This window comes from Falco rusticolus, chromosome 5 (assembly GCF_015220075.1).
Source record: "Falco rusticolus isolate bFalRus1 chromosome 5, bFalRus1.pri, whole genome shotgun sequence".
Classification (NCBI taxonomy): Eukaryota; Metazoa; Chordata; class Aves; order Falconiformes; family Falconidae; genus Falco; species Falco rusticolus.
Window position 1 is genome coordinate 69030181 of NC_051191.1, and position 25829 is coordinate 69056009.

The 25829-nt window shown below is 48.2% G+C and overlaps 1 protein-coding gene across 1 annotated transcript; it reads right to left on the reverse strand.

Moving 5' to 3' along the window:
• Window positions 1–1757: 1757 nt before the first annotated feature.
• ADA2 (adenosine deaminase 2) lies at window positions 1758–24869 on the reverse strand. The gene is made up of 10 exons (XM_037389403.1): window positions 24689–24869; window positions 23313–23638; window positions 20180–20405; window positions 13051–13261; window positions 9840–9967; window positions 8633–8723; window positions 8226–8334; window positions 7114–7271; window positions 6040–6242; window positions 1758–5099 (listed from the first exon to the last, which is right to left on the reverse strand). Exons 2-10 carry the CDS (start codon window positions 23623–23625, stop codon window positions 4991–4993), a joined length of 1548 nt encoding a protein of 515 aa, XP_037245300.1. The 5' UTR covers window positions 23626–23638; window positions 24689–24869; the 3' UTR covers window positions 1758–4990.
• Between the last annotated feature and the right edge of the window lie 960 nt (window positions 24870–25829).

Sequence of the window (25829 nt, forward strand, 5' to 3'; positions counted from 1 at the left end):
ACTCCCCCCACCCCCCGCCTTCCTGACCTTCTAACATCCCCCTCAAAAGCAGCTGTACCTTCTGTCTCTTTTCTTACAGCAGAGGCTCTAATGGCCTGAACCAGCCCTCCCCCCCTCAGTTTATCTCTTCTCTTTCTCTGCTGCAGCCTGCTCATGGAATGATGGACAAGCTAAAGGTTGAGAAAGAGAAAATACAGTAAAATGCCTTTCTTATCCTGTAATGACCAAGGGGGAGGACACAGCCTGATAAAAATGACAAGCAAGAAGAATCAAGAGCTAGACCCTTCACCTGCCTGTCTCTCAGAGGACAGAAAACACTTGATAGACCTGCCATGATTGCAACTGCTGCAAGCCTGAAAGAAAGGAATTAAGTTCTGAGTCAATTAGAGCTACAGGTTTCTGGCCAAAGGAATGTCCTTCTGCTGCTACTTGTGAAAAGACTAATCCAGAGACTTACAGGAGAAAAACCTGAAGCAGGCTGAGTGTTGGGACCTAGCAGAACACACATCTGTAGCCCTGTGTCCTGTGGCCAGAGGGCTTTGCTTAGCATCTGGTATCTGCATCGTTCTGCTGCAGTGATGGAGGCCCACACAACATTTAGATCCAGCTGCTGTCTTGGGCCTATCTCTATTTTCAACCAGCTACTTCACTCCTCTGTTTTTACTGGCATGAGTTTTGACAGCCACCACTAGTGCTGGATCAGCCATTTCCTGCCGGTGAGTGACCAGGAGGCAAACATTTCATTTGTTAAAGTGCTCCAAAAGCAGCCTAAGCTGCTCCGCGACAAAACACTGCTAGACCTGTGTGCTTCGAGCAAAGCCCCATCCACCTCCCCTTTAAACAAATGGAACCTGAGGATGCCACGGGGAGAGGTAGATGGGGGAGATAATAGGCATAAGGCTTTATGTATTCCTATGGCTGCTTGAAGTAACCATCACAGAAACTTCCATGGATTTTCTACTCTCCTTCCTTGCTCCTTAATCTGGATGGAGACTGAAAGGGGGCTCTTTCTGCTCCTTTAGGTCTGCCCTACTCAGCCTCCCACCACCCCTGCGGCTGTCTCTAGCCCCCCTGCTTGTCCGAATACCTCCTTTACCAGGTTTGCAAGTTCGCTAGCTGGCCCTTTCTTCCCATGCTGACCACCAGTACTTCAGGCAAAGAGCCTCAGGTTGTACCATGTAGTCAGCTGGTGCTGCACGAGGCACTTGCCAGCTTCAAAAAGAATGGGCTAGTCACTCTTCTCCTTGTTTCCCTGGGTTAAAATCATGCTAAGAGCAGGTAGAATGACCTTCAGTAGTTCCTTTTACTTTCCCGTGCTGTAACTGCCACAGATACGGTACTAAACTGTAACAGGAGAGGTACCACAAGCAAATCATGTCTGTCTGGTGGTCTCTGTATGAAAACACAGCCCTTGAGCTGGATGCAGCTGCTGTGTGGTTTGGGGAAGGGGGGGGCTGGAGGACTTGTGTCTTGTCTCTGCCAAGTGGCTTGGGCTTGACTCCACAGCGTGTTAGCCCCATGGATCAAATTGCCCTTTGCAGCATGCTGTGAAGACATTTCAGACTCCCTGATAACTGTACTCCAGGTTAAGTGATGTGAAACATCCCCCTCCAATGCACACTCCAAATTAAAACCTCACGTCAAACACAGGCATCCCCAGTTCTTTTTAACTGGGGGAGGGAAAATAAACCCCACAACTTAAAAGAGGTTTAAAAATTTAAATATATACTATGTTCTGAAAGAGACAGGTAAGAAAGCATTATGTGTGCAATGTATTTCCCAACAAATGTGAGCAGGGAGCCAAGGTACTGAGGATAAAGGAATGGACTGGAAGCAAAATCCTTGAAAAGTTACTGCGAATGCTCAAAAGCTGAGTCTCAGTGAAGCTCCGCAGCCAAATTTACCCAAAGCTTTGAGGATATCTGAATGGATTGATCTTTCTTAACTGCTGCGGTCCAGCCTAAATCCCTCCTTTTGTGAACACCTGCAGTCAGAGAGGTGAGAATGCCGTCTGGGTTTCTCCATTTGTACCTTTCTCCAAACAAAGGCTCAGTCTAAGGCAGAGTTGATCCCCAGCAGTAAAGCAGGCTGGCCCTCCTGTCAGACTCACTAAGGCCCTAAGAATGGTTAAAGCCCAGCTACTTCCCACGAGGACTTTTGGGAAGCCCCAGTCACCAGACATGGCAATGCCCTGTTCAAGGAGGAGTACAAGGAAGGCTACGCCACTGGAGTCAGTCTTGATCCATCCAAGAAAGATCAATCCATTCAGATATTCCATTGTGGTTCAGGTTCTCATTTAAAAATATGTGATCAGGATGGAAAAGCTTCTGCTATCTGACCAACCCCAAGAGGAATACCATCAGCAGAAGCAGAGTCACTAGGCTAGTCACAAAACCAAACACAGCCCTGTAGAGTCAGGCCTCAACTTTCTGAGGTTTTCACCTTAAGATCACCTCAGACCTGTATGATTTTAAACCCCAGTGATTTTTGTGCTGTAATTCCAAACAGCGTCACCCACTGATGGCTCCAGACACCAGGCCACATCACGTCGCAGTTCCTGATGCAAAGTAGGTAAATGGCCAAGCGCACAACAGGCTTTTCCTGGGAAGGCAAGAGCAAACTGGGCACAGCAGGTAAACTGGACCCAGCAAATGTTTGGCAAACAGAAGATCTAGTCACGCTGCTAGCATGGGTTATGAGGAGGGAGCACTACAGGTAACCAAAAAGCCATCAGTTGGTCAAGCCCTCAAGAGACCGTGCTTGGCAAGAGCTGAAACCTTTCCACAGCAGCAGAAGAGGAAGGGACATGGGTCAACCCGTATTGAGGAACCCAGCTTCTCCCACACTGGCTCTGTAATGATTAGCTTCACCTTGGCAGCAAAGAGGCTTACTTAAGGGAGAATCAACTCAGGGCAAGTAAAAGTTCTTCACCCATCCACATATAGCAAAGGCAAAAGATCAGGGAGCTGAGAGGGACATGGCTTTGGGTCACTAGTTAGCAGCCAGTCCACCTGTTTGCAGCAGTCTCCCTCAGCAGCATTATAATTTCCCAAGTCAGCATTTATAATCTGACCATGACCAAAGCCTACCTTGGGGACTTTAGACTGCGCTCTGTACACAACATCCGTGGAGGAGGAGGGAAGGTGGCTCTACTCTGGCTCCTCCTTCAGTATAAAGCTCGTCAAACCTGCATCAAGGCCCGGGATTTAAGCCTGCAAAGAGCAGCTGCTGGTGCTGCAGAGGACGGTGTGGGGCATGTGGGCAGAGAGCTGGAGCAGAGGCAGCTGTGGCTGTAACAGGGCTGGGGGTGTGAGGCACTGAACCCTGCGGGTTAGTGAGGTCTGTGACTGAGTTCTCGCTTGTTGCTTTCTGTGGTTTGTGTTGCTGACTTTTGCAATATAGAGACCTTTGGTTTCTTGTGGTTTTATTTGTTCCTTGTTGTGGGGTTTGTAGTGTGGGTTGTTTTGGTTTTTTTTTTTTCCCTGAGATGACTGGAGGTGAACTTGCAGCCTGTGAAACATGGGCAATTTAACATGGGCTGCACAGCTTGATCTGCTTCTGTAGTGAGTATATTTGCCTCCTGCTAAGGTGTTTTAAGCAAGGTCAGTGGAAATAAACACTATGGGCAGCCAGCTTGAGACAATTAGCAGAAAACAGAATGAGAGCCAATTTGCCCAAGCTGGTCAGGTCAGGAAATGACAGTCCTCACAAGCCTGTGGCTCAGAGGAGGGAGATGTCTTTCAGCGGGAACTTCTGTAAATTCTCCCCTGGCTGATGCAGACCAGCATAACTGTACTGAAGTCAGGGAGAGACACTGGTGGATCCTGGCTGTGTACTTGGGATATGTGTGCCAAAGGATTTTGCTGAATTTATTTAGAATCCTGATGAAGATTTTTTTTTTAATCTAGCTGCAATTAGTTTTTTTCCTGATATTTTGGATGATGTTAAGAAAGGGAATTTGCTTGTCATGACACTATTTATTCTGTGTTTTCTGCAATACCTTTTTGCTAAAGAGCTGGAAACTACAGAGGTCGAAGTGACCACTATGGATATCCACAATGTGAGAGTAGCTCTCTACCAGGGTGAAAATCTGTCTAACAGGCTGAATGAGGGCACATTTGCACTCTGAGTTAGGCAGCAAAGGCTGGTAGCAGAACCCCATGAAATCAAAAGGTGTTTCCTATAAATGCAGAGGCCTTATGGTAATATGGCCCAGTGCAGGGGGACAGTTTCAATTAAGCTGGATGGAGGAAGCCAGGATGTTTTTTCTCAGCTGAAAAGTGTTTTGGCTTCCTTCTGACCAGAGGACAGGAAAAGATTTTGCTTTGGGAACTGAGGCACCTCTTCTTGGCTTTATGATCACTGTGCAACCAGGCTTAAATGTTCTGGGAGCAAGTTCCATCAGCTCGTTTCCAGCCATGGTAGGTCCTGAAATAGCAAACATCAGACCTATGACTGGTTCTTCGACCTAGCAGTGCTATTTTGGCAGCAGGCCCAGGGTTAAACATAACAAGAGTAATTTTCAGTCCTTACTCTCATGAAGGTCAGTGTCCCAAATGGTTGGATGTTTGTCTTAGCTGTTTCCGGACAAGGTCTGCATTTTGTAATGATAAGGTGAAATTCAGAGGTCCTCATGCTGGCAGTCTCCTGCTAACTCTAATTAGAAAGCCTGCTTTTCCTAAATAAGGATGTCAGGATTTTGGTCATTGCATTGCCAATTTTTAATGGTTATGACTATTTTGAGTGGGGTGTTCTTTTGTTGTTGCTGTAAGGGCTCACTGTTCCCTTTTACCTCCAGCCCATGACTTTCACAGGATAGTTCAGCCCATTCTTAGCCTTAAGCCTAGCTTACCAGAATCGCCCATTGCCAGGTGAGACTTTGAGGTTCATTCATCTGCTCAGGTCACATGGAGGAAGCAGTCTCCCTCTTAGCAATAAGCCTGGCTCGCTCTGGCTTGCCAAATGCCTTCTGAGATGTGTCTCCTCCCCTCTAAAGCTCCCTCAAAAAGCTATCAGAGAGGTCAGCCACAAATTGGTCCCATTTTTTCTGCCAGACATCTTTGGCCTTGGCTTTCTCATCTGGTAGCATGGCACTGTATCTGTGAGGAGGAGAAAAGTCAGTATCAGGCAGGAGACAAGGGGGCAGCTATTTCAAGATCAGTGACCAAAATGAAAAGGCAGGAAGCAGCAACAGATTAACCCTTGCAGGGCATGCCTACACTGCACAGAGTAACGTAGTGTAAAGAGCTTTGCACTCCTGCCAGCTGGGCTCGTGCTAGAACAAGAAGTGTCATAGCCGGATCAACAGCTACCGAGTCCTGCACCATGAGGACAAACAGCTCAGTCTGTGTAAGCTGGAGATCGCTGGGTGGCACCCAGTGACTAGTACAGAAGAGACAGCACTGCTGTTGCTTTCAGATGTGCCTTGGGCTGGGTCCAAATTAGTAGGAAATAAGAGTATTTGTTCTCTCCCTGGCCATGCGGAGACTTGGGATTGACACAAGGACTGTCATGGGATTTGGCAAACAGACAAAGCTCTTGGAATGTGTAGAAAGGCCCTGGGCACCACATTCAAACTATTTTGGGACATTCAGAGCTATCCAGATAAACAGAAGAAGTGGCTAAACACACACAAGCTACATGCTGGTAGATTGTTTTCCTGTGTTTCCCCAGCTGGCCATGGCAAATGCCACAGCAAGCCAAGTTTTGGCAGAAATAGACAAGCGATACGAAGACGTGAGCTTTCTCCCATAACCAGAACCAAGTGCTGGAGGCAAGTTTGCAAAGGATGGAAAAGGAGGAATGAACTGAGACACCGAGTTAAAGAAAGGCACTCAACGGCATGGGCAGGGGAGCCTCAGGGGCCCGTGTGTCCTGCCCTTGGAGGAGACATGCAGAGGAGACTTTGGGTTAATGGCAGCCCAGTTCACGTGGCAGAGGAGACTCTGGGGCCAAAACCAAATACAATGGGTTTCCAGGGAGCAAGCTGATAGTCCCCTTAGCATTACTATGGCTGGATGAGAGAGGCAAGGAACTTACTTTATGGAGTTGAGTGCAAGTTGTTTTAAGGTCCTCAGGTCGGCACTCATCCCTCCGATGGCCATGAACACCTCATAGAAGTCATAGGAGACTCCCTTTGCCCCAAAGATAGGGGGATCATCGGGGCTGATCACAATGGGGTGTCCTTCAGCCATGAGGACAGCTGCAGGGTGGCTCCGCAAGTCAGCTACCAACAGCAGGACCTTGGCGGGGAAGGGTGGGAGACAGCATCACATCAGGTTATTGCTGTAGCCATGTTTGCATTACAACACTCGTCGCACTTCATACCTGCTATAGCCGCTTCTGTCAGCAGGTAGTCATGAGGGAGGAAGAGCCTCCAGAGGGCTGTTCAGACTGTGTTAGGCATTCTGCTCTGAAAAGCTGCAGAGGGAGACTACTTGTCTCCACTGACTATACAAGGAGATGAGTTTCTTAAATTAATCACCTAAATCAAGGCCAGTGGGATGAATAACTTCTGCTTATTTATAACAATTTGACTGTGAGCATTTCAGGAACAGTCTTCTGGTTATGTATTTGCCATGATGCCTAGCCCAGGGCATCTGGAGCTGGTATCAGGGGTTCTCTACCTCAAGGCTCACACCGGTACATATCTAGCCCAGGGCATCCTTTCTGCTGCATCCAGGGGACAATGGGCAGCACACTAATGTGTTGCAAAAGAGTTCTCCATGGTTATGAATTCTACAAAACCAGAAGACTTCCAGGTACAATCCCAGCTTCTCAGCCTCTGGCTCTCCTGGCTTTGAAGTATTTTCCACTATGTCTCTTCAGGCACCTCCCTGGCTCTGGGCCTCATCTCCCCTAGGGAGGACTGCCTTCCCAGGTTCCTCTGGACAGGAATTTAAAGGATTTTGAACTGACTGGCATTACAAACCTTATATATACACAGCATGTGTCTACATAGTAGGCTGCAGTGTGATGTTGTGCAAAGGAAACTGAGCCAGCCTGAGTGCGACAAAACGTCTAGCTGCCCCCAGCTCCCTGCTGGTCCTCATTGCTATGGTAAAGTCCCATTCCAGTGTCCCAGCCCCAAGACCTAAGCTTTTACCAACATACCTGGTTGGAGATAGGACAGACTTCTACAGGAACATCCCTCTTCAGAGACAAGCTTTTGGCTACAGGGTGTTTAATGAGGGCAAGTCCATGGCCAATCCGACTGGTATTCAGTAGCAATGCATCCAGCACATTATTGTCTACAGAGGTGCCCTGCCAGTCTGAGTAGAGGCAAGTAAGAATCACTGCAGTGCTATGAGCAAATGTATCTTCTCAAACAGCTAGATTATTTTGTTAATAAATGTCCCAGTTGCAAGGCAAGAGGGTTGCTTAAACTCTGAGTTCCCACTTTGCATTTTCAGTGAAACAGGAATCCAAATTTGCCCAGGACATTGCCCAGCACAGAGATACCCACTCATCTCACCTGGCTTTAGATGTCGATAGTATTGCTCTTACAGCTAAGCTAATCATGCTCATCTCCATTCATAGCCAATGGAGAGAAGTAATAATTTCTGGGGAATAGCCTGTGTATTATGATGAGATGCATTGTGCCTTAGAAGTGCTTGTTACTGTCCATGGCTATAAAGTGAGCCTAGAGTTACAGTTCAGATGTAGACATCTTCTCTGTAGATGCCAACATGCAATAAGCATAACACAAATTAGACACAACTGTCATGCATGGTTAGGATAAATCCCACCCACACGGACTGAATAATATATTGCTAATAATGCATCGCCCCAGGAATGAAGGGTGACAGTTACTTTGATGAGTGTATTCAGTTAAGACCTGAGGCTGGCTAGACATTCCTTCACCTTAACATATAAAATAGTGGTTGAGGAATTCTGCTGCTGCTGCTGTGGATGGGAGGTGAGCACAGCTCTGAGGAGGAAACAGCTACCAGCAATAATTCTTGCAACATGACTCCATGTCACACAGAGGGCAAAGACGCTGAGCAACATGAAGCCTACAGTCAAGAGCAGGGAGCAGGTAGGGGAGGTGCCATGTAGGAATGCTACAGCAACAAGCTGATATGGGGAGAAGCATAGGGAAGACCACTTATATATACATGTATACAAACACGTATCATCTTGATACAGCCAGGTTTGCTGTTTCTGTGCTTTGCAAGACTTCTTGCCTCTGCAAGCAATAACAGGCCCTGAGTCCTCATGCTTACCAGTCTCGCCAGCATGGAAAAAGTATGGCAAGTTGACCCCCAGGGAATATGGCATGGTCAGGGCATCCTTCAGGTCCCATAAAGAATGACCTTCATCCTCATTGCCAACCTGGGGGAAAGAGGAAAGGTGGTTTTGAACATGCTCTGGAAGATGGTGGGACTCACAGCTGTATATCACCAAGTGCCAGCTGTACTGAAATTACAGTGCTGTTGGGTAGGGAGTTGATTCAGGGGATTTTGTCAACTGCCCTCAACAAAATCCTTAGTTGAAGGATTTGCGATTCATTTACAATGATTTCAGCAGAGAAGTAGAGGATTTGGTTCTGGTCTAAAACGTATGCCATATTATACATGTAGTTATAGTGCACGTCTAGGGGTTAACACAGAGCCACAGAAGAAATAGTTACCAGGTCGAAGCCTGCCACGGTGTCTGGGAAGCGGGCTCTGAGAGCCATGGCAGTGACGATGGCTTCTTTAATCTGGGAAACATTCAGCATCCTAAAGAGCAAGAGAAAGAAAGCGGTGCAGCGGCTCACTCCCACAGGCCTGCCTTGGGTTTGAGTTGTGAAATGGGGCCCCCAGGGGTATTTCCAAAATGCAAGTTGCTCCTGAATCTGACAGCAGCTTCAGGTCTCCAGAGTAATAGCAGTAGAAAATTGATATTGTGAAAGGAAACCCCTGAATGACCAGGAAATGCCTGGCTAGACCCTGCTGTCACTTGAGTTGAGGCATGCTTGTCTGACTCATTGGCTTTCCCATATACCAAGCGGGGAACACAACAGCATGGAGAAAAAATGTTTAGATTTTTTTTTTCCTCTCAACTGTTTTGCTGGGAGGTGGGATGGTAACTGCATTTCAAGAGAGCTTTACATTTAGAATTCTTCCAGTCCTATTGAACTTCAACATCACAGTGCTTTTTGCAGACAGACTCTGTCCATACCCAAGTTGGCCAGAGGCAAGCCAGCTCTGAACTGGGAACAGCATCGTGCTGAGCTGGAGTGAGTAAGTGCTGCTGAGAGGTCTGTTATATTTGCTCAGGATCACCTCACATGACTTCATAGCATCTGGCTGACTTGGAGAACAGCCTTGTGCCCGCCTGCGAACAGCAGCATGAACATACCATACAAAGGCTGCCGGGAGAACCGCATTTGCAGGGTTCCACAAGGACCTTTGCAATACCGAGTGCCCACACTCGGGTACTGCCATCACTGCTTCAGCTTCCGTAGAGAGGGGGAGTACCTCTAGGCTTGGGAAGAGAGCGTGCACAGCTTGGACACGCACACACTCGAGCAGCCCTCCCCTTGCTCATTCCCGCACCTGAGGTTCACAGACGCTTGTCTCTCTGGCGCACGCCATGAGCTAACCCTGGTCGCTTTGCACGTATGCAGACTTATATAGATGATTTCTCATCCTTAGCCTTTTACATGTGCCAGGGAATGCTCTGGGACTCGACACCCTGGGTCTGATGACACGTGGGCACTGCTAACCGACTGTGGCACTTCAGCCCAGCCCTCAGCATCGCTTCTCCTGGCCTGGACCCCTCTCCCCCACCACCACCTCCACCATAGCACAGCCAGCCATGCACAGCCACTCTTAGCCTCGCTCAGCCTCTACCTGTGTGCTGTAAATATAATTTTGGCTCCAAGAAAGTCAGGGTGCTCCTTCGTAAACTGCCTGATCACTTCCTGGTAGGTTGCCACGGACCATGATTTATTGTGCCGGGTGCCATCCAGTTCATACACCTGCAGGATGAAAAGCACATGGCAAGCAGAAGTTGGAAGAGGTGTTTCACTGGAGGGTGAGAGAAATGAACTAAAGAAAACCTTGGGAGAAGCAATGTGCTGCGGTCCTGGCAACAGGGCAGAAAAAAGCCGTTAAATCTGTGCAGAACATTTTCTTCTTGAAGCCTTTACCAGCTGGCAAGAACCAAGGAGTGGTTTTCCTCCCTCCTATGTGATACAAGAAACAAGTTTCTCCATGTTCAGACATGGCAAGCGAGTGCCCTTGAGTACCCAGAGGAGACCATGACCCCTTACTCACATCTATATCAAATGCTGGAGCGTTTTGTCCAGCCGCCTGGCAGCTCACATGCGCTCTGTGCCTTGCAGTGGCAGTCTGTCAGCCAAGGCAGCCCCAGGGCATGCAGAGGTCTGAGCTCCATAAGCTACCAGCTGGGCTGGGCTTCTGCTCCCCTCTGCCAGAGGTTTGCTCCGTGACCTTAAGTCAGTCATTTAGTCTTGCCATGGTTTCCCAGTTCTCTGGCTGCAAACTGGGAAAAATAATCCTTTTGGCATGCTCTGTCTCATCAGCTTTGTGAGTTCCTCACTACCAGGGCTATACACAGGGCTTTTGCCCTGATTTCAGCGGGGCTGTAGACCCTGCATGCCCCAGTTGATACTAATCCACAAAGGCCCTGCCTGGAGTCACTCACAAACAGTGGCTGAAATCACTCCCGTCTGTTCCCTTCTTATCCTTTTTTTATCCATATCTTCTCTCTTTCACCCTTGTCCTCCACCCTTCAGCTGGTACACTCCACCTTCATACTTTCCCTCCGGTGCTGCCCCTTGCAGTGATGCTCCTCACTAAGCCCCCACACCCCATCACGCTGTGGCATCCCCCTCGCAGGCACCAGCAGCCGTGGGGTGGCCACAGGCGCTCAGAGGGAATTTTCCCCTGCTGCAGCCCATGGGAATGTGAGACTTTGCACAGCTGAATTTGCAAACACAGCTGGGTTTGGGGGGCTTTTCCACAATGTTTGCTGTTTCGCACTAAATCTCAGCTTTCATTTACTTTACTTCAGGGGCTGCTTCTGGCGGGCTTTGCTGTGAGGCGAGCTTTTGCAAGTGTCAGCGCTGTTGGCCAAACCTTGCAGAGGATCTCCAGCCAGACAAGCACCTCGCTACTCCTGTCACACCCTGCTCACCTTGACTTTCACAATGAAGTGTTTCCACTCCCTCTCCCCTGCTCCAGCCCAGCTGGCACTTCCCTGCCGGCACTGCCCATGGGAGCCAGCAGCCCGGCATGCCCACAGCTCCTTGCAGCGCTACCTGGGCTTCAGGCAGCCTGCCTGCCTGTACCTCGCAGCACCTCAAGAAAGCCCTGGGGCTCTGGAAGCTCCCATGCCTGAAGCCAGCATTAGGGGCTGGATGGGAAGCAAATCTTCCCTGCCAAGCCTCTCTTCAAAAGACATTACAACCATGTCTAAGGGCTGCCGGTAAAGGCAGGGTATTTTCCAGTCAGGCCCACGCGCTTGTATCATTGCAGAAACTCTTGGCCCGGAAACCTGTGTAACCTGGGAGGATGCCAGCACTCACGCTGTCTCACAGCACAGGAATTTTGACATTGTGTTATATTCTCTTTCCAGGTACCCCAAAGACAGATGGTAACTGAGTTCCGAGCAACTGGCCCATAACCAACCCCCAGCAAAGTAAGATACATATAAGCTTTGTGGTTTTCTCCACCTCTTTTTTTTTTTTTTCTTTCTCTTTTCAATAAACCCTTCTCATCTCGGGCATGACAGAGTGCCAGTCTGCAGCCCTGACACTGAGACCTGTTTTGCTATGGGGCCAGACAAAGCCACAGCAAGGCAGGGTTAGCAGCCCCACTCTCCAGCTGTTGGGGGGAGGCATGCACAAAGCTAGATCAGCCTCCAAATTTGTCACAGCACCTGCCTGTCTGCTGATAGGGTGGCTGCAGAGCTGCCCAGCAGCAGCGGTTCTTGCTGGGGTGCAGACATTCATCTGCAGTAAGCTGGAGCCCACGAGCCATTGCATGCAAGGGCAATGGTTTAAGGAAGTTGCTAGCAGGCACGTTTGGGAGTTGGGCCATAAGCAGGTCATCAGTATGGCTGTGGTGCCAGCAGCAAGCTGCTACCTGCATTCCCACACACAACCCATCACCACCACCTTGTCCTTCAGCTGCTGCTGGATGGACCTTGCACAGCAGCTTTGCTCCCCTTGCAATGGACTGTTAAGAACGTGGGGGTAGGTGCTATGGTAAGGAGCAGCAGCCCCGGTTCATTTGATTTCGTAAGGCATTTGCCTCTCTGACAGAGCTCCCACCCCCATGGTGACCCATTTGGAGCTAGTCTGGAGAAGTGTATGGAAAAGGTGTGCCTGTAGTGTCAAAATAGCCACTGGGAAAGTGGGAACCATCACAGCCAAAGAACAGTGGTGGGGTCTGCTAGTGCTTGGGAAGGCAGTGAGGCAGTGTAGGGCTGTAGGACAATCTGACCAGCTCCAGCTGACATGCAGAGAGAAAGGCCTAAACTATCACTACCGGATTTTAGCATTAGTGGCAATGAAAGGAGCAGTTGTATTTCACGTACATAGCCAAATTTTTATGTTGTCTGCATAACTATGGAAGACTGTGCTTTGCCAGTTGGTTTACTAGCCTGCTCAGAGAAATCATTCTGAAATAAGCTGTGGATTTAAAGTAACTATTCCAGAATAAGTCTCTGTTCAAGATGGGAAATTGTTCCAGAAGAGCTGCTACAGAACAGGTGATTCTGGTGCAGACAAAGCCGAGATAATCTTCCCAACCAGCAAGTTTTCAACACAGCTCTCAGTCAGCCTTTACAACGCAGTTTTGTGCTGTTGCCACAGTAGGTATCTTCCTTAGCCATTAAGAACAAAGCATCTCTCACTTTCAAGCCCTTGCCTATGCAAATCTCCAACAAAGACCTTTGAATATGATCAAGGTTTTCCAGCATCCTTAGAAAGGCAGGTATGCAAACATCCAAAAACTAAATTCAAGATAGGGCTTGAGAAAACTTATGGAAAAATAAGGATTTAAAAGAGTACTAGAGAAGCCAAAAAATACGTACCGGAGGCAGGATAGCTCTTATCTCGACATACTGTATGTTATCTTCATAGAGCTCCAGCAGCCCCTGGTAGAAATAGGCCTTGAACACAGGTGCATAGCAGATAAGTCCAGAGGCAATGAGGAAGACTTCTTCAAATCTTTTCCAAATGAAAGTCTGAGAAGGGTACGCCAGCTCAGGGGCATCCGTCACCAGGGTCAAGTTTCTCAGCAAGCTGTACAAATGGAGAAAGAGAAGAGGAAGAATGAGAAGAACAAACAAGACAACTGGCTTTCAGTATGCAAAAAGCCGCCGGCTGGCAGCTGGGTGTTTCGTGCAGGAGGAAGGAGGTTTCATCCGAGACAGGTGTGAGTTTTGTTGTCAGAGCCCAAGCTTTGTGGACGGACGTGACACCCTCCCAACCCACCTGTTCCGGGGCACAGCAGGGCAGCGGCAGTGCTGAAGGAGGCACGTGTTCTTTGCGCAGGACTAAGAAAAGGTGCAAGGCTGTTCCTGCCACAATAGGGGCCCAAGGTCTAACTCTGAGCCTGTTGCTGCTGCAGTGCAACCAGTGTAACAACAACTGGTGCAGCTAGGAAGCATTCAGGTCATTTTTCTGACACCTGTATTTACTCCTCTAACGACTAGTACAGGTAATAGCTGACAGGTAAAAAGGCATATGCTACTTGTTGAGCTACAAGCAGGGTAAGACTAGGTGTTCAAAACTTGCCCCTTCCTTTTATGAGGGCAAAATCTTGAGGAGCAATAGGGTTATGAAAGCAAGTATGATGTTTTTATATTGTAAGAATTGCACTCTGCTACCCAGGGGTATCCTTAATCCAAAACTAGGCTAGTACATTACTCCTGCAGACAATATATTCTCACAAACATCTCCAATGCATGTAAGGAGTTATGACACCCAGTCCTCTGTTCACCACCTAAAGGCAGACTGAGTCTCCAGGAGATGCCACGTACTGGGAAACCATCAACCTACTTACTAAGCCTGTAACTTGCCCTGGTACCTTCATATTGTCAAATTATGTAACCTAATATAAGCAGGGGGTAAGCGGCTGTGAATCAAAAATCCTTTTCCCCTGCCAGTGGTACAAGCTGATATCCTGCCTGCCTTGCTGATAACTTCTCCAGATTGTCTGCTGGCAAACAACTGATAAGAATCGAAGGTCCGGGCTCTTCCTTAGTGGGACGGAAAGGTATTTATTTCCTCCATAGGCTCAGCTGGCATATAAGCCTCTTTCAGAAATCCAGAGATGCGGTGGGTAGTTTTATCAAGCAGAGTTTAAGGAAGCCAGTAATCGCAAGATTATCTAGTGGTGGGTGACAGCTCGCACCCTGTGGTGAGTGCCTGTGCCCCAACACTGTCCTCTGACAAGCTGATAGCCTTCATCCTGCCCCAAGCCTTGCCTCTGGTAACAGCTCTCCTCCTGCTGCTGGTGGCCACCTGAAGAAGAGTTTGTAATACATTTCTCAGGCCAGTAGGCAAAGCCTAAATGGCAATACGGGGGCGATGACCTTCATTCCTGGGTGGACAAACTGAAGCCATCACAGCAAGCTACAGAGCCAGTTGCTTGCAGGCAGGTGGGTTTACCAGTCTGGCCAGGCCTGATGCTTATCTCGTGTCAGGGACTAATCAGATTCAGATAGAAATACCTTCAACCATGCTTCATCTTTCATCTGAGTATATTGTTTCCCCTCAGTAACAGCTACTGATCTTTAATAATGCTTCATGTTTGAAGTTTTGGCCCTCATCCTCATGCAGTGCTCTGCTCTGTTATATGGGAGGTGTGGGTTTGATTTGTACTCCTATTATCTTCTTCCAGGAGGCTTCTGTGGATGGAATTAAAAACCTCCTTCCTACAGATGTAAAATGTGATCTGGTCCAAACTCATAAACTAAGACATCCCAGGCAGGGACATCCCTTTTGAGTTCCTCCATCCTGCCCATAAAACAGAGCCCATTCCCCCAGCATTTGCCTCTCTAAGGACCCTCTCCCAGCGGCCGCAGTTTCATTTAGTCTTCACTCTGTTAATTTCTTTTCTGGGAACAATTTTAGAAGCAAAACTGTACATAAAGAGATGCTCATACCATGTTAAGGATGAGATTTTCAAATGTCAAACAGGCAGGAAAATTCAGAGTTCAGGTTTCCACAGCAACTTCAGCTCTGCCCTCCCGCACATTACAACAGGGGCTTTGGTGACATATCACAGGACATGGGGTGACCCCAGCTACTGTTCAAGCACTCCATGCAACCAAAGGAGACCAAGCTGGACCACGGCAGGGGCAGGTGGCATTTCGGGTGGGCAGCAGGGAGTACGCAGCAGTGGGAGACACCACAGCATCACCCTAGAAACCAGGAATGCAGGAGCCAGGGGCATCTGGAGGCGCTGATCCAGCTGCCAGAGCTGCGGTGGAGGCCAGCCGCCGGCAGAAAGGGTGTGCTGCAGCTTAGCAGGGAGGGGAGAGGAGGTTTGGTGTGGGAAGAGCTGGGGAAAAGAGACTTTTCCCTCCCCTCCTGGCCAAAGGGCAGTTCCGTGCCAGCCCCGCACAGCGGCGGAGAGCACCTGCCTGAAGCCAGGAGCCGAGTGGGGCTGTTCCCACCAGCCCTGCAAGCACCGAGGGAAAAACCTCCCCATGGATCAAAAGGCCGTGCAAGCCCGTTCTCGCCACCCCACGCAGCTTTGTTTCAGATAAGGACGGGCGGTTAGTCGGGCTCCCACCGCATTCTCCCCTTGTCCTGTGAGAACTCAGCTCCTCCAGCAATGAGTGCACACAGGGCTCCGCTCCCTGCCTTTAAATCTAGCTGTACAAACTTGTAGTTGTTTACTTAGCCTGTGCTCTTGGGCTAGAAACAGCAATAAATCCCCACACTGCCCTGCTCCTAAAAGCACATAAATCAAATCGTGCATTTTTTATAATCCCCTTTCCTTTGAGACTGATTATTGATCCCTATAACTGTTGAAGATTTATTGCGTAATAGTGATCCATCCTTGATAACTGGATAATCTCCTAAGGGTTCAGGGGCTTTTGCCATCAGTAGCTCATGCAGATGAAGCAAAGCTTTCTAAATACATTTTTTTGCTTCTTTTCTGGAATGGGCCTTCACCAGTGATCAGGTGCAGACTACAAATAGCCTTCCGTGTCATGTCATATATGCACTGAACAATGCTATTGCAATGCATATGCCCAAAGGGGCACAGCTAAAACGACCAGCTAAGGATTATTTATTTTCAGCTGTGGTTTTGCTTTCTCTTTTCCTGTTCTTTCTCCCCTAATTCCTTTACTTTCTTGTGCTATATAATGCAGAAGTGAATGGATTTGTTGCCTTGTTTTTAAAGGGATTCTTTCTCCTGCTTCTTTTTCTTTCTCGATGGGTAATTATAACCCTCTCCTCACCGTAGTATCTGAATGTCTTCCAGTGGTGCATTAAATAGTGTGACTAACATCTGTCACATGTGGTTCATTCTCTTTCTCTCTCTCTCATCCCTTCTTCTCCCCAAGGGGAGACTTGTAGAGGGAGTGGAGTGCTTTGTTTCTGTAGTGCATTTTTACTCCTTTTTTTTTTTTTTTCCCCCTTGTAATGCACACACTGCCCTATTTTTCTGTGAGATAAGGCAGTTGGAGGGCACGGAGGGGAAGGTGATGGCGGTCTGGGCAGCCACTAGTGCCCAGGGGAGTTGTCCCCGCAGCCTCGGCCATGGTGTCAGCTCCCTCACAGATGACTTCATCCCGGTGATAGAGAGCTCCATTGGGCCGTCTGAGCTGCGCCGTCAGGCACGGTCTTAATCCTCAGGCTACTGATGGGGGAGTGTGTGCGGTGGTATTTTACAAATATCTGGAATGTCAATGCTGTTTCCCTAAATATCTAGGGGCATACTCTTGCTTTGGAGATGCTGGACAGTATATTACATCTTGAGGAAAAAAATGGCATTCTCCCATATCATAACTGATTGTGAAGTAAATAAGTGAGGAATATTTTTTATTTTAAATCTCAAAGCAAAATTCTCTTCCATTTTCTGTCTCCTGGCCTGTGGTCTCCTGACACTCATAATAGCATCCTTCTGGAAGCTTACCAGTAACAGAATACTCCAGGGTCTTGACCCATAAGACGTGTATTTTGAATAGGAATGATTAAAGCTTCTTTTGAGGGAAACAAACATAAAGACTTCCATCCATAACACGTATGTATATGTATGCATATGTACCTAAAAATGCAAACAGCAAAAATGTAATGCAGATACCTCTCTCCCTTACCCCTTCCTGGTCAGGAATGCAGTAAGGTGAAAGAGGTGCAGCCTCTCGGAAACATTTCCATTGTTCCCTTCACATTTGCTGATCCACCCTGTCTTGCGTGAGAGCCCTTCCCTGCTGCCATATTCCCTTGATACTTCCCTGAAACCACCCAACTATCCATCCGTTCCTTCCTCTGACATCTGCTTTCTCTCAGCTTGTCAGTGCTCAAGGGCAAAGAGGAGTGCAGGGAAGAGGTAGCCTGGGATGCACATGTTCAAGAGACTGGGAGAGTTTCCAGAAACTGAGAAGCAGAACAGATTGGGGCCTATTCCTGGCTAGAGACCTATTTCCAGACAGCCAAAAAACATTCCTAACCCCTAGACTAGTACCCGGGGATTAGATGAAAATAGGAGGGGAAGCGCTTCAATGTGGCTGTTGTTCATGTTTGCACATTATGTGAAATGACTCCTCTGCGATGTTGTGGTGATAAGCACAGAAGGGCAAGAAATGAAGGACAACATACTCATTTGAGTAAGTCCGAGCACCCAGGATGCAGGACATCCAAGTACGTACTTGGCTCTGGCAGGCGTTTGCTGAGGAAAATCACTTCATTGGTCTCTGCCTCAGTTTCCTATCTGCCCTTGGGGAGACCCCTTGTAACAGCATCTGTCTTATGTCCCTGTGCAGTGACTGCCACCCTGAAGTCCTGCTCTGACTTGTGACTACGAGGCATTGTCAGACAACTAATACAAAAGAAGAGGAATGTGATAACACTGCCTCTGAAAAGAAGTTATGTTTCCAAACAGGAACATCAGGAACCAAATAATGCACAGCTCCACCATCCCAGGTGTATAGGATGCCATGGCCCCTAGCCTCAGCCAGAAAAGGACATCACACTACAGAAATGCAATCAAAACCAAATATAATGAAGCATTGCTCCTGATACAGTTCTCAAATAGCCAGTGCAATTGCTTGGGCTTTAAGAAAGTGAAGCTGTTTCAAAATGCAATCTCTTGCACATTATTTACTGGTCTCCTGGTGGGGTTGAAGAGAGCTGGTGCTGTGGTTTTCCCTCCTCATTGCTCCCAGTAGAAACAGAAGGGAGATAATGGGGAACCAGTTTTCTCTCTGGAAGACATAGATAAGTGACTTTTCACTGGATCTTATTTCTTCCATCATCTGTCAGGGCAGTTGAGCTTCAGGATATAAAACATCAAGAGTCCTGGGTCTGGCATTACTTTCCTTCTGGACCTCTGTAGGAGAGGGGTGGTGGGTGCCCTGGCGAGTCAGCTCCCTCTGCCCTGCCCCTTGCTGTTGTTGGGGAGGGAAGGCAATACCATGCCAGAGGTCTGGCAGCTCCTTAGCTTCCCAACCTGACCTCCTTCCCAGATCTGTAGGGCACAGATCCCAGACAGCTTCCTTGTGGAGGAGATACCAGCTCCCTAAGAGTTAAGAGGACTCTATTTAAGAGCACACACCCCCACTGAAGAGCACTACAGTAAAACCCATCAAGTTTCACTTAGGAAATGCTGTAATTAGGGTCACCTGCATCTCCTTGATCCAGCCCTCTCCTCATGTGTTGGCGTAGTGACACTGTCTGTAATTACATGACACCCCGTACTATTTTTTTACGCAGGATCCCAGCCCCTGGAGCGCTGTGGATGGCAGTGCCCTCTGAATGGATCACTACTCAGTATTATCCTTTGTCCTCATCACTCAGTGTCTGACTTCATGCATTATTTAGCATGCTCTCTCCAGCCCCCTGCACGCCACACAGAACTACGTGCTGTCTCCTGGCCTTTTTGGCAGCACTTTGTCCTGGGATCAGTGGCTCCTGGATGGGGAGACAGGGCTCCCTTTTCCTTGTCAGCACCGGCTGGAGGGGGAGCCAGGCTAATCCCACCCCTAAGTGGGATAAGTAAGTAAATAAATGGTAGGTGGCTGCTGAGCAGCTAACTAACACCTGGTCTTGGTCCAAGACTGCCAGCAGTGAAGGTAGGAGTTGCCTGCAGGGAGGGAAGCTCCCGCAAGGGAGCGATGCCTTGGGGAACCGTCTGAAGTGTGAGCTCCTGGACAGCTGTAGGAGGTCTCACCTGTAATGGGAGAAGCTCCATCAGCAGGAGGGTGTTGAGTGGGGGAAAAGTGTTACCAGGCAGAGGACTTGTATGTAGGGCTCACTGGCTCAGCCAGTGCCCAGACTGAGACCTAACCCCTTACCTGAGGGCAGGAGGGCATGCTGCGGTTCCTGGTGCCTGAGGGTCCTGTTGGGAATGAGTGCCTTTTGCTTCGGTATGGTGAGTACCACTGGGGTTTCAAAGGTAGCCCTCAGAAAACAAGGTTGGTGTTTGGAGTAGGAGGTTGGGTTGGTTTTTCTTTTCTTTTGGGTTGTTTGAGGGGGGGTTTGCTAGTGTAGTAACTAACACGAGTAGTTTGCCCAACTTCTTGCTCTGAGAGAAAACAATGACTTTACAAATTACTTTTCTGATGTGGGGGAGAGCCTGTCCATCAGCTACCTGACTTCCTCATATCCTGTTCCTGGGTACTTCAATGGATGAGGCTAGTCCTTTCACATACAGCCCTGTCCCCCATGCTAGGAGTACATCCAGCCTGGCTGCTGAAGAGAGGTGGGAGCAGGTGGCATAAATCTGCTTAAATCAGTCTTCAACATGTCTATACAAAGGACCAGAGTGAGGTTGTACAGAAAACTTCAATTTTGATGGTCTCTCTGGTGTACTTAATGCTTCAAGCTCTTACATTGCTATTTGCTTGTTCTATGTATGCAGCCCTACATGGCATTCCCCACTTCCAGAGCAGCAACCAAATGGGAAAGCTGGACCAGAATGGTCCTGCTGGCTACACAAGGCTATTGTGAGGTACTGGTAGGCTTGCAGCTCTCTCCACTCACCTGCTATCAAACTCTGTCACATTGCGCAGCTGTTGGCGGTAAGTCTCCAGCAAAACCCACTGGGAGCACTGGGCTGGCACTGGGTGAGGAGGGTGAGGCTTGGAAAAGTGAAACCGAACAGTGCCCATGTGGGTGAAGCAGATGTAGCAGTCAGGGAGGTAGGTGGCATTGTACACCAGCCAGTCCATGCTCAGGATGGCATAGTCATGCAGGTGTAAGACAGCACCTGTTGGGGGTAAAGTATATCCTAATGAGGCAAGGCAGCTGAGAAGAAGGAACCAAAGTTTAATGAGATAATAGTTTGAGTTTGCCCATCCAGGGGCATCTGGAAAATGCTTCTAGATGGCTGTGAGTGACCTCTCCCAGCAGAGACTATGGGGCTGCTCTGCCTCCCTCATGCTGGGGATGTGGCCCCCTCCACATCAAACACAGGGCAGGCAGAGCATGACAGCTCCTGCAAGCAGAGGGAGGGGGGGGGGAATCAATAGGGAGCTCTGCTTCTCCGCTGGGATGGAAAATGCTCAGTTATTAAAGGTCTTTCAGACAGACTTTGCTGTGAGCTGGCTCAGGCCCCACTGATTTAAAGAGGAACTCGCACAGTAGGTGGCAGTTTACAAGGCATGCTAGCTGACTGGCAGACCTGAAGCAAGCTTCTGTATAGAAGCCATTTGTATCCCAGCCTCAGTTTTTCCACCTAGTCTGTGTCTATCCTTTCATCTCCTTGAAACTCTGGCATATACCAAAATCCCAGACCATGACACACCAGGGAATTGCACTCAGATGCAGAAGTACAATCTACTTCTACGCCTTATCAAAAGCATGCTCACTTATATCGTACATCTGCTGCTGGACAGCATGAAGGGCCTCTGGGATGCTCCGTTATTGTGCAGTATGTTGGCAACTGCCAGTCTTCCTGGCATAGGAAGCATCCTCTGCATGCTCACCTTCCTCAGCCCATCCTTTCTCTTTGCTAAAATCTCCCCTCTTGTGGAGCTTTCTTATTGGTGCTTGAACTAAACTTCACATTTGTAAAGAGAAGTTACAGTGAGAGCTGAAGTCTTACAGATTATGTATTTTGTTAGTCTAGGGGAGACATCATAGTCAAAATAGCTTTGGTGTCCTTAGGGATAAAGAGAGAACATAAGTAGCAAGAACAAAACAAAAGACTGATATGTTTGTGACGTTAGACAAAGTTCAAGGCTATAACTTAGAGTGGGCTAATATAATACAGACTATAATGTCTATAATCTTCCACTACACAGGGTCTGACTGTTAAGATGTGAGTGACTGTGGTTGCCACTCTCAACAGAGCTAGTGTAACAGAATGGGCATGCCACAGCTCTCTAGATCTGACCTTCCTCTCACTGGCAATGCCATCCTCTTTCCTATGTGAGCAGCAACAGAAATTACAGTAGTGCATGAAACAACAGCAATTTCCAGGGGCTCTGATCAAGACCGAGGCCTCTAAGACTAGGTCCTACTCAAGCAGCTACAAGGATGTGATCTTAGCTTTAAAAACTTATGGCTCTTACAAAGATTCTGAGAACTCATTTTAATATATGGATTAAAAAGTTCTAATTTTTTTTTTTTGATTCCTCCTTGGTATCAAAGATATCCCATTGGAGGTGAAGAGGAGGGTACTTTTAAATTCCTTACTGTTCAATTCAGTAATGGAAGTGATTAGTATATCAGAATTGTCATTATCCTTATGGTAACATAGGATGCTGCAAGCCAGGGTTCCTCATCCCACACCAGAGGCTGGAAGGGACAAGCTGGGAAGTGAGAAAGATTGTTCTTATCCACATGCCAAGTGTCAAGCCTTGCAAGTGAAAAATGCCGTTATGGAAAAGCTGACCCGCAAATCTTCCAAAGCAGGTCAGCAGCCATGTGGGCAAGGCCATGGGATTCTGAATCTAAAAAGGGACCACCTGGAAGAGTGAGCATAGTGGTCAGAGTCGCAGGAGTATTGACAGTGTTTGCTGCAACTTTCTTGTATCTTTAGTTAGAGAAGGCACCTTGTTCAAATACTTCCTTACTGAATCAGAGATGCAGAGGGAGAAAGCAGTCAGTCAGGAGTCAAGGTTTCCTCCTGTGATCCCCTCAGCCTCCTGCCTCTCTGCTGAACTGCCAGCAGGTCAGGTACATGGGGACATTAGGCTTCCTGCTACCCAGCCTAAGTGATTTAGATTTCACCTTGGCTAAAAATATCCTCTCCCCCTCTCCATTGCAATGCAGAGTACTAAGCTCAGACGCTGCTGTGTCCCAGCTGCTCATTGGAGGATGTGCCATCCTGTGCAGTGAAGGTATTGGACAACCTCATGCTGCTATCTAACCTAAAATGGTCCAAAGGCCTTTAAAACTGTGTGTGTGCTTCAGAGTACAGAAACCTCTTGGTACAGGGCGTGGGAGCCCATTAGCACATAGCCTGCTGCACAACAGGGGAGAAACAACAGCTCCAAAGATGAGAAATACCTGCCTTCACAAGCAGAGATCTCCCATAAGTACACAGACCAGAACCTGATTAAGAAAGACTGAGAGAATACAGTAGCTTTTATATCATACTCTACAGGTCACATCAACACAAGCTTTGACTTGCATTCAAGTAAAGAAACTTGTACTGCTGGAGACAACACCTTTCTCTTCTAGTGCCCCCAGACTTTCTAGTAGACTTCCAAGTCTGCTACAGGACCACCTGCAGAAAGACTTACTGGGGAATACAGCATTTCTGGCTAAGATGTGGGCTAAGACAAAGGTTTGTAGCATGTCTGTGGTATGTGTATGTGGAAAAAGGAAAAGCCCTGGCTGGAACATGCAGAGCACGCATCTGATGTCGTTTTCTCTTTACTTCCTCTGCCCTTTCTCCACACTTGAAAGGCTGAAGGATCCGTATTGTGAGTTACACCAAATGCTACAATTGCTGGAAATGTGTATTCATCCAGTCCATCCCCCTCTTCCTCTCTCCCACTGCCCCATCCCCAAACTCGGAGGCAAGGCTCTTCCTGGAACACAGCAAGCACGATTTACAGCTCTTGTAAGCTTGTCTGCCACACCTCGTGCTTTGTCCCAGCTCTGCCATAAAAGCAAAAGGCAAGAGGAGGATGAATAAGATGGGCGACTCTTAGGCCAAGCCTACCTTTTGGCATGCGCTTTAAGATGCTGAACACCGCACTCTGATCAATGAGGTCTTTTGCCCGAAAGAAGTGCATGCTTGGAGGAAATCGTCCCATCGTTATGGCTGTCGCAACCTCCTTCTTCTTGAGGTTTACAAGCTTTGTACTGAGCTGCTGTTCTTGTCTACTCAGCACCAAATTGCCACCTGTCTGACAGGCTTTCTCCTCCTGCATTAGGGAGTTCCGATCCTTCCAGAGTGGGGTGGGAAGGCAGAGGGAAGCCAAATTCAGGAGAAAGCATGCCAGCCTTATGCCTTGCCCAGATGGAGGCTTCATCTTTGAGCTGCACCTAGGAGTAGGAGAAGATTGGAGCATTAGCACAAGTCAGAAGCTGACATCTTAGTAATGACCCATTGGGATATTAAACCATTGGCCCATCCTGCAGAAGTAGTGGGTTAATTGGATGCTCAGTACTGGGGGGAGCATCTGGTACAAACATCCCTCGTATTTAGGGTCATGCATCTGTACGCTCCCTGTGATGCTGATTGCACACAGCAAGGCTGTGGGCAGGGTGGAGAAGAGATACTGCTCCCTGGATCAGGCTGGCAGCACATCATGTAGACCTGCACTATGGCAAAGGTCTAGCTCTGGGATGGGGGGATTGGTGAGGTCAGGACTCCACCTTGCAAGCTGGGATGGATCCCCCTCAAAAGAAGGGGTGCTGGTGACAAGGTGCTAGCTGTGCTGTTAGTGTCCCAGGGAGGGAAGCAGGGGGCCATAGCGCCTGAGGTGCTTTTGGTTTTTGCTTGAGCTAATCAGATCCTGATTCCCTACAGTCAAGAGAAGACCTTGTTGCACCCTTATAGTAACATTCCAGCTATCAGAGGGGTTAATTTGCAGGGAGAAAACACAAAGCTTCCTCTGCAGTGACCAAAGTGTGTCCCTTCCCTGCAGTTGCGGAAGAGAGAGGACAGAAGGGAGACCACGGCAGTAGTAAGAGATCACAGGAGACGGGCACATGAGAACTCTGCCTTTCCCAAAAAAGCACAGCTGCAATATAATCCTCCAACGCCAGGCTTTACTGACCCTCCACACCAATCTCTCCAGATCTAAGCAGGCTGGAGAAAGCCTCAACATTTTGAAACGGTCCCCTGTGAATTACATAGCAAGTCCCTGCTTGTGCACGTATCTTTTGCTTCCAGTCTCTCCTCCACCCATGGGGCCACCAGGATGCCCTCAGCCCCATCAGTGGGTCCCAGGAGACAGGCATGCTGGTGGAGCAATCTGCTGGGAACAGAGGGGGGGTAGATGCAGCCCTGCATCAGGCCTGACTCTGAACTTAGAGAAAGAAACATCCTAAAAGGTGCTATCTTATCCCTGGTGAGACTGACTCACTTACTGTTAACTTTCCTTCTCCTTGCATCCAGAGCTCATCCAGCTGCTGCCCGAGAGAGCAGGGAACAGTTATCTCTTGCGAGCCAGCACTGTTCCAGCAGAGATAAAGAGGCAGGATCCGTCACAGCGGTGCAGAGAGGCACCCGCCAGCGCAGACAGTTCCTCTTCCTGTGCTGCTGCTCTGGCTTGCTCAGCTTTTATTTCTGTCACTACTGCTTCATGAATATATAAAGAGGAGGAGGAGGCAGGGGAGGTTATGAGAAAGCAGGACACAGGCACCCAGGCAGGCAGCTGGAGGGAGCTGGGCTGGGAACTGGGAGGCCAGAGCAGCAGGGTCACCTATAGGAACGCCTCCAGTTCCCTCACAGAACAGAGGTGGAATCTGCCCTATCATTGACTGCCAGCAAGGCAATCAGGGGCTTGTCTGTGCAGCCCTCCCACGTACCCCTGATACGCATATAGAGCTTTTAAATATCCTGGAAGAAACACTTGGGCATGCATTCCCAGTACGGGGAAACTCTTAAGCCCCGCTCAGGCTGTCCTAGGTAATCCACGTGAGCTTGGGTATCTAGTCTGATGTAGAGCACCATGTATTTAATGCCAAAAACACTGCAAACTTTACTTACTAATGGTTTGCATTTTTTTATCTGAGAAAACAGTAATTTGTCAAAGTAGTTTTAATGTGCGAACCAGGCAAACATCAATCCAACCAGCTGCACCAGGGCTGCACTGGGCACACAGGGCTAAGCTCATGCCTGGGGAGTAAATCAGGTGGAGGTGGGTACAGCCTGATTTTTGTTTTTTTTTTTAAATCACAAATAATATTGTAATTTCACTGTTTTATTTTGAACAGTTGAATGGACTGAGTTTTAAAGTTATTCAAAACAGATGTCACATAAACAGCTTCCAGTGGAGAACAAAGTCCATTTGGTTTAATTTAATAAAAATTTTAATGATTTTAATTTTTTTAATAAAAAAAAGAAAGACCTTGTAAACCAAGAACTATTGAAAACAACCCACAGCAGTCACCAAGATCGTTTTCAAGGTAGAGAAAGTGCAATCTGGTCAATAATATGTTAAATTTCATTAGCTATCACCCCCGCAACAGATTGGAAGCAGAGTGGACAGGCCCCCCTGAATATTCC

Coding starts and splice junctions, on each gene's coding strand:
- ADA2 (XM_037389403.1), bottom strand. CDS start 23,625: ATGAAGCCTCCATCTGGGCAAGGCATAAGGCTGGCATGCTTTCTCCTG. Junction 8,724..9,839: donor ATTATATTTACAGCACACAG/GTAGAGGCTGAG, acceptor CTTGCTCTTTAG/GATGCTGAATGTTTCCCAGA. Junction 8,335..8,632: donor CCGTGGCAGGCTTCGACCTG/GTAACTATTTCT, acceptor TCTTTCCCCCAG/GTTGGCAATGAGGATGAAGG.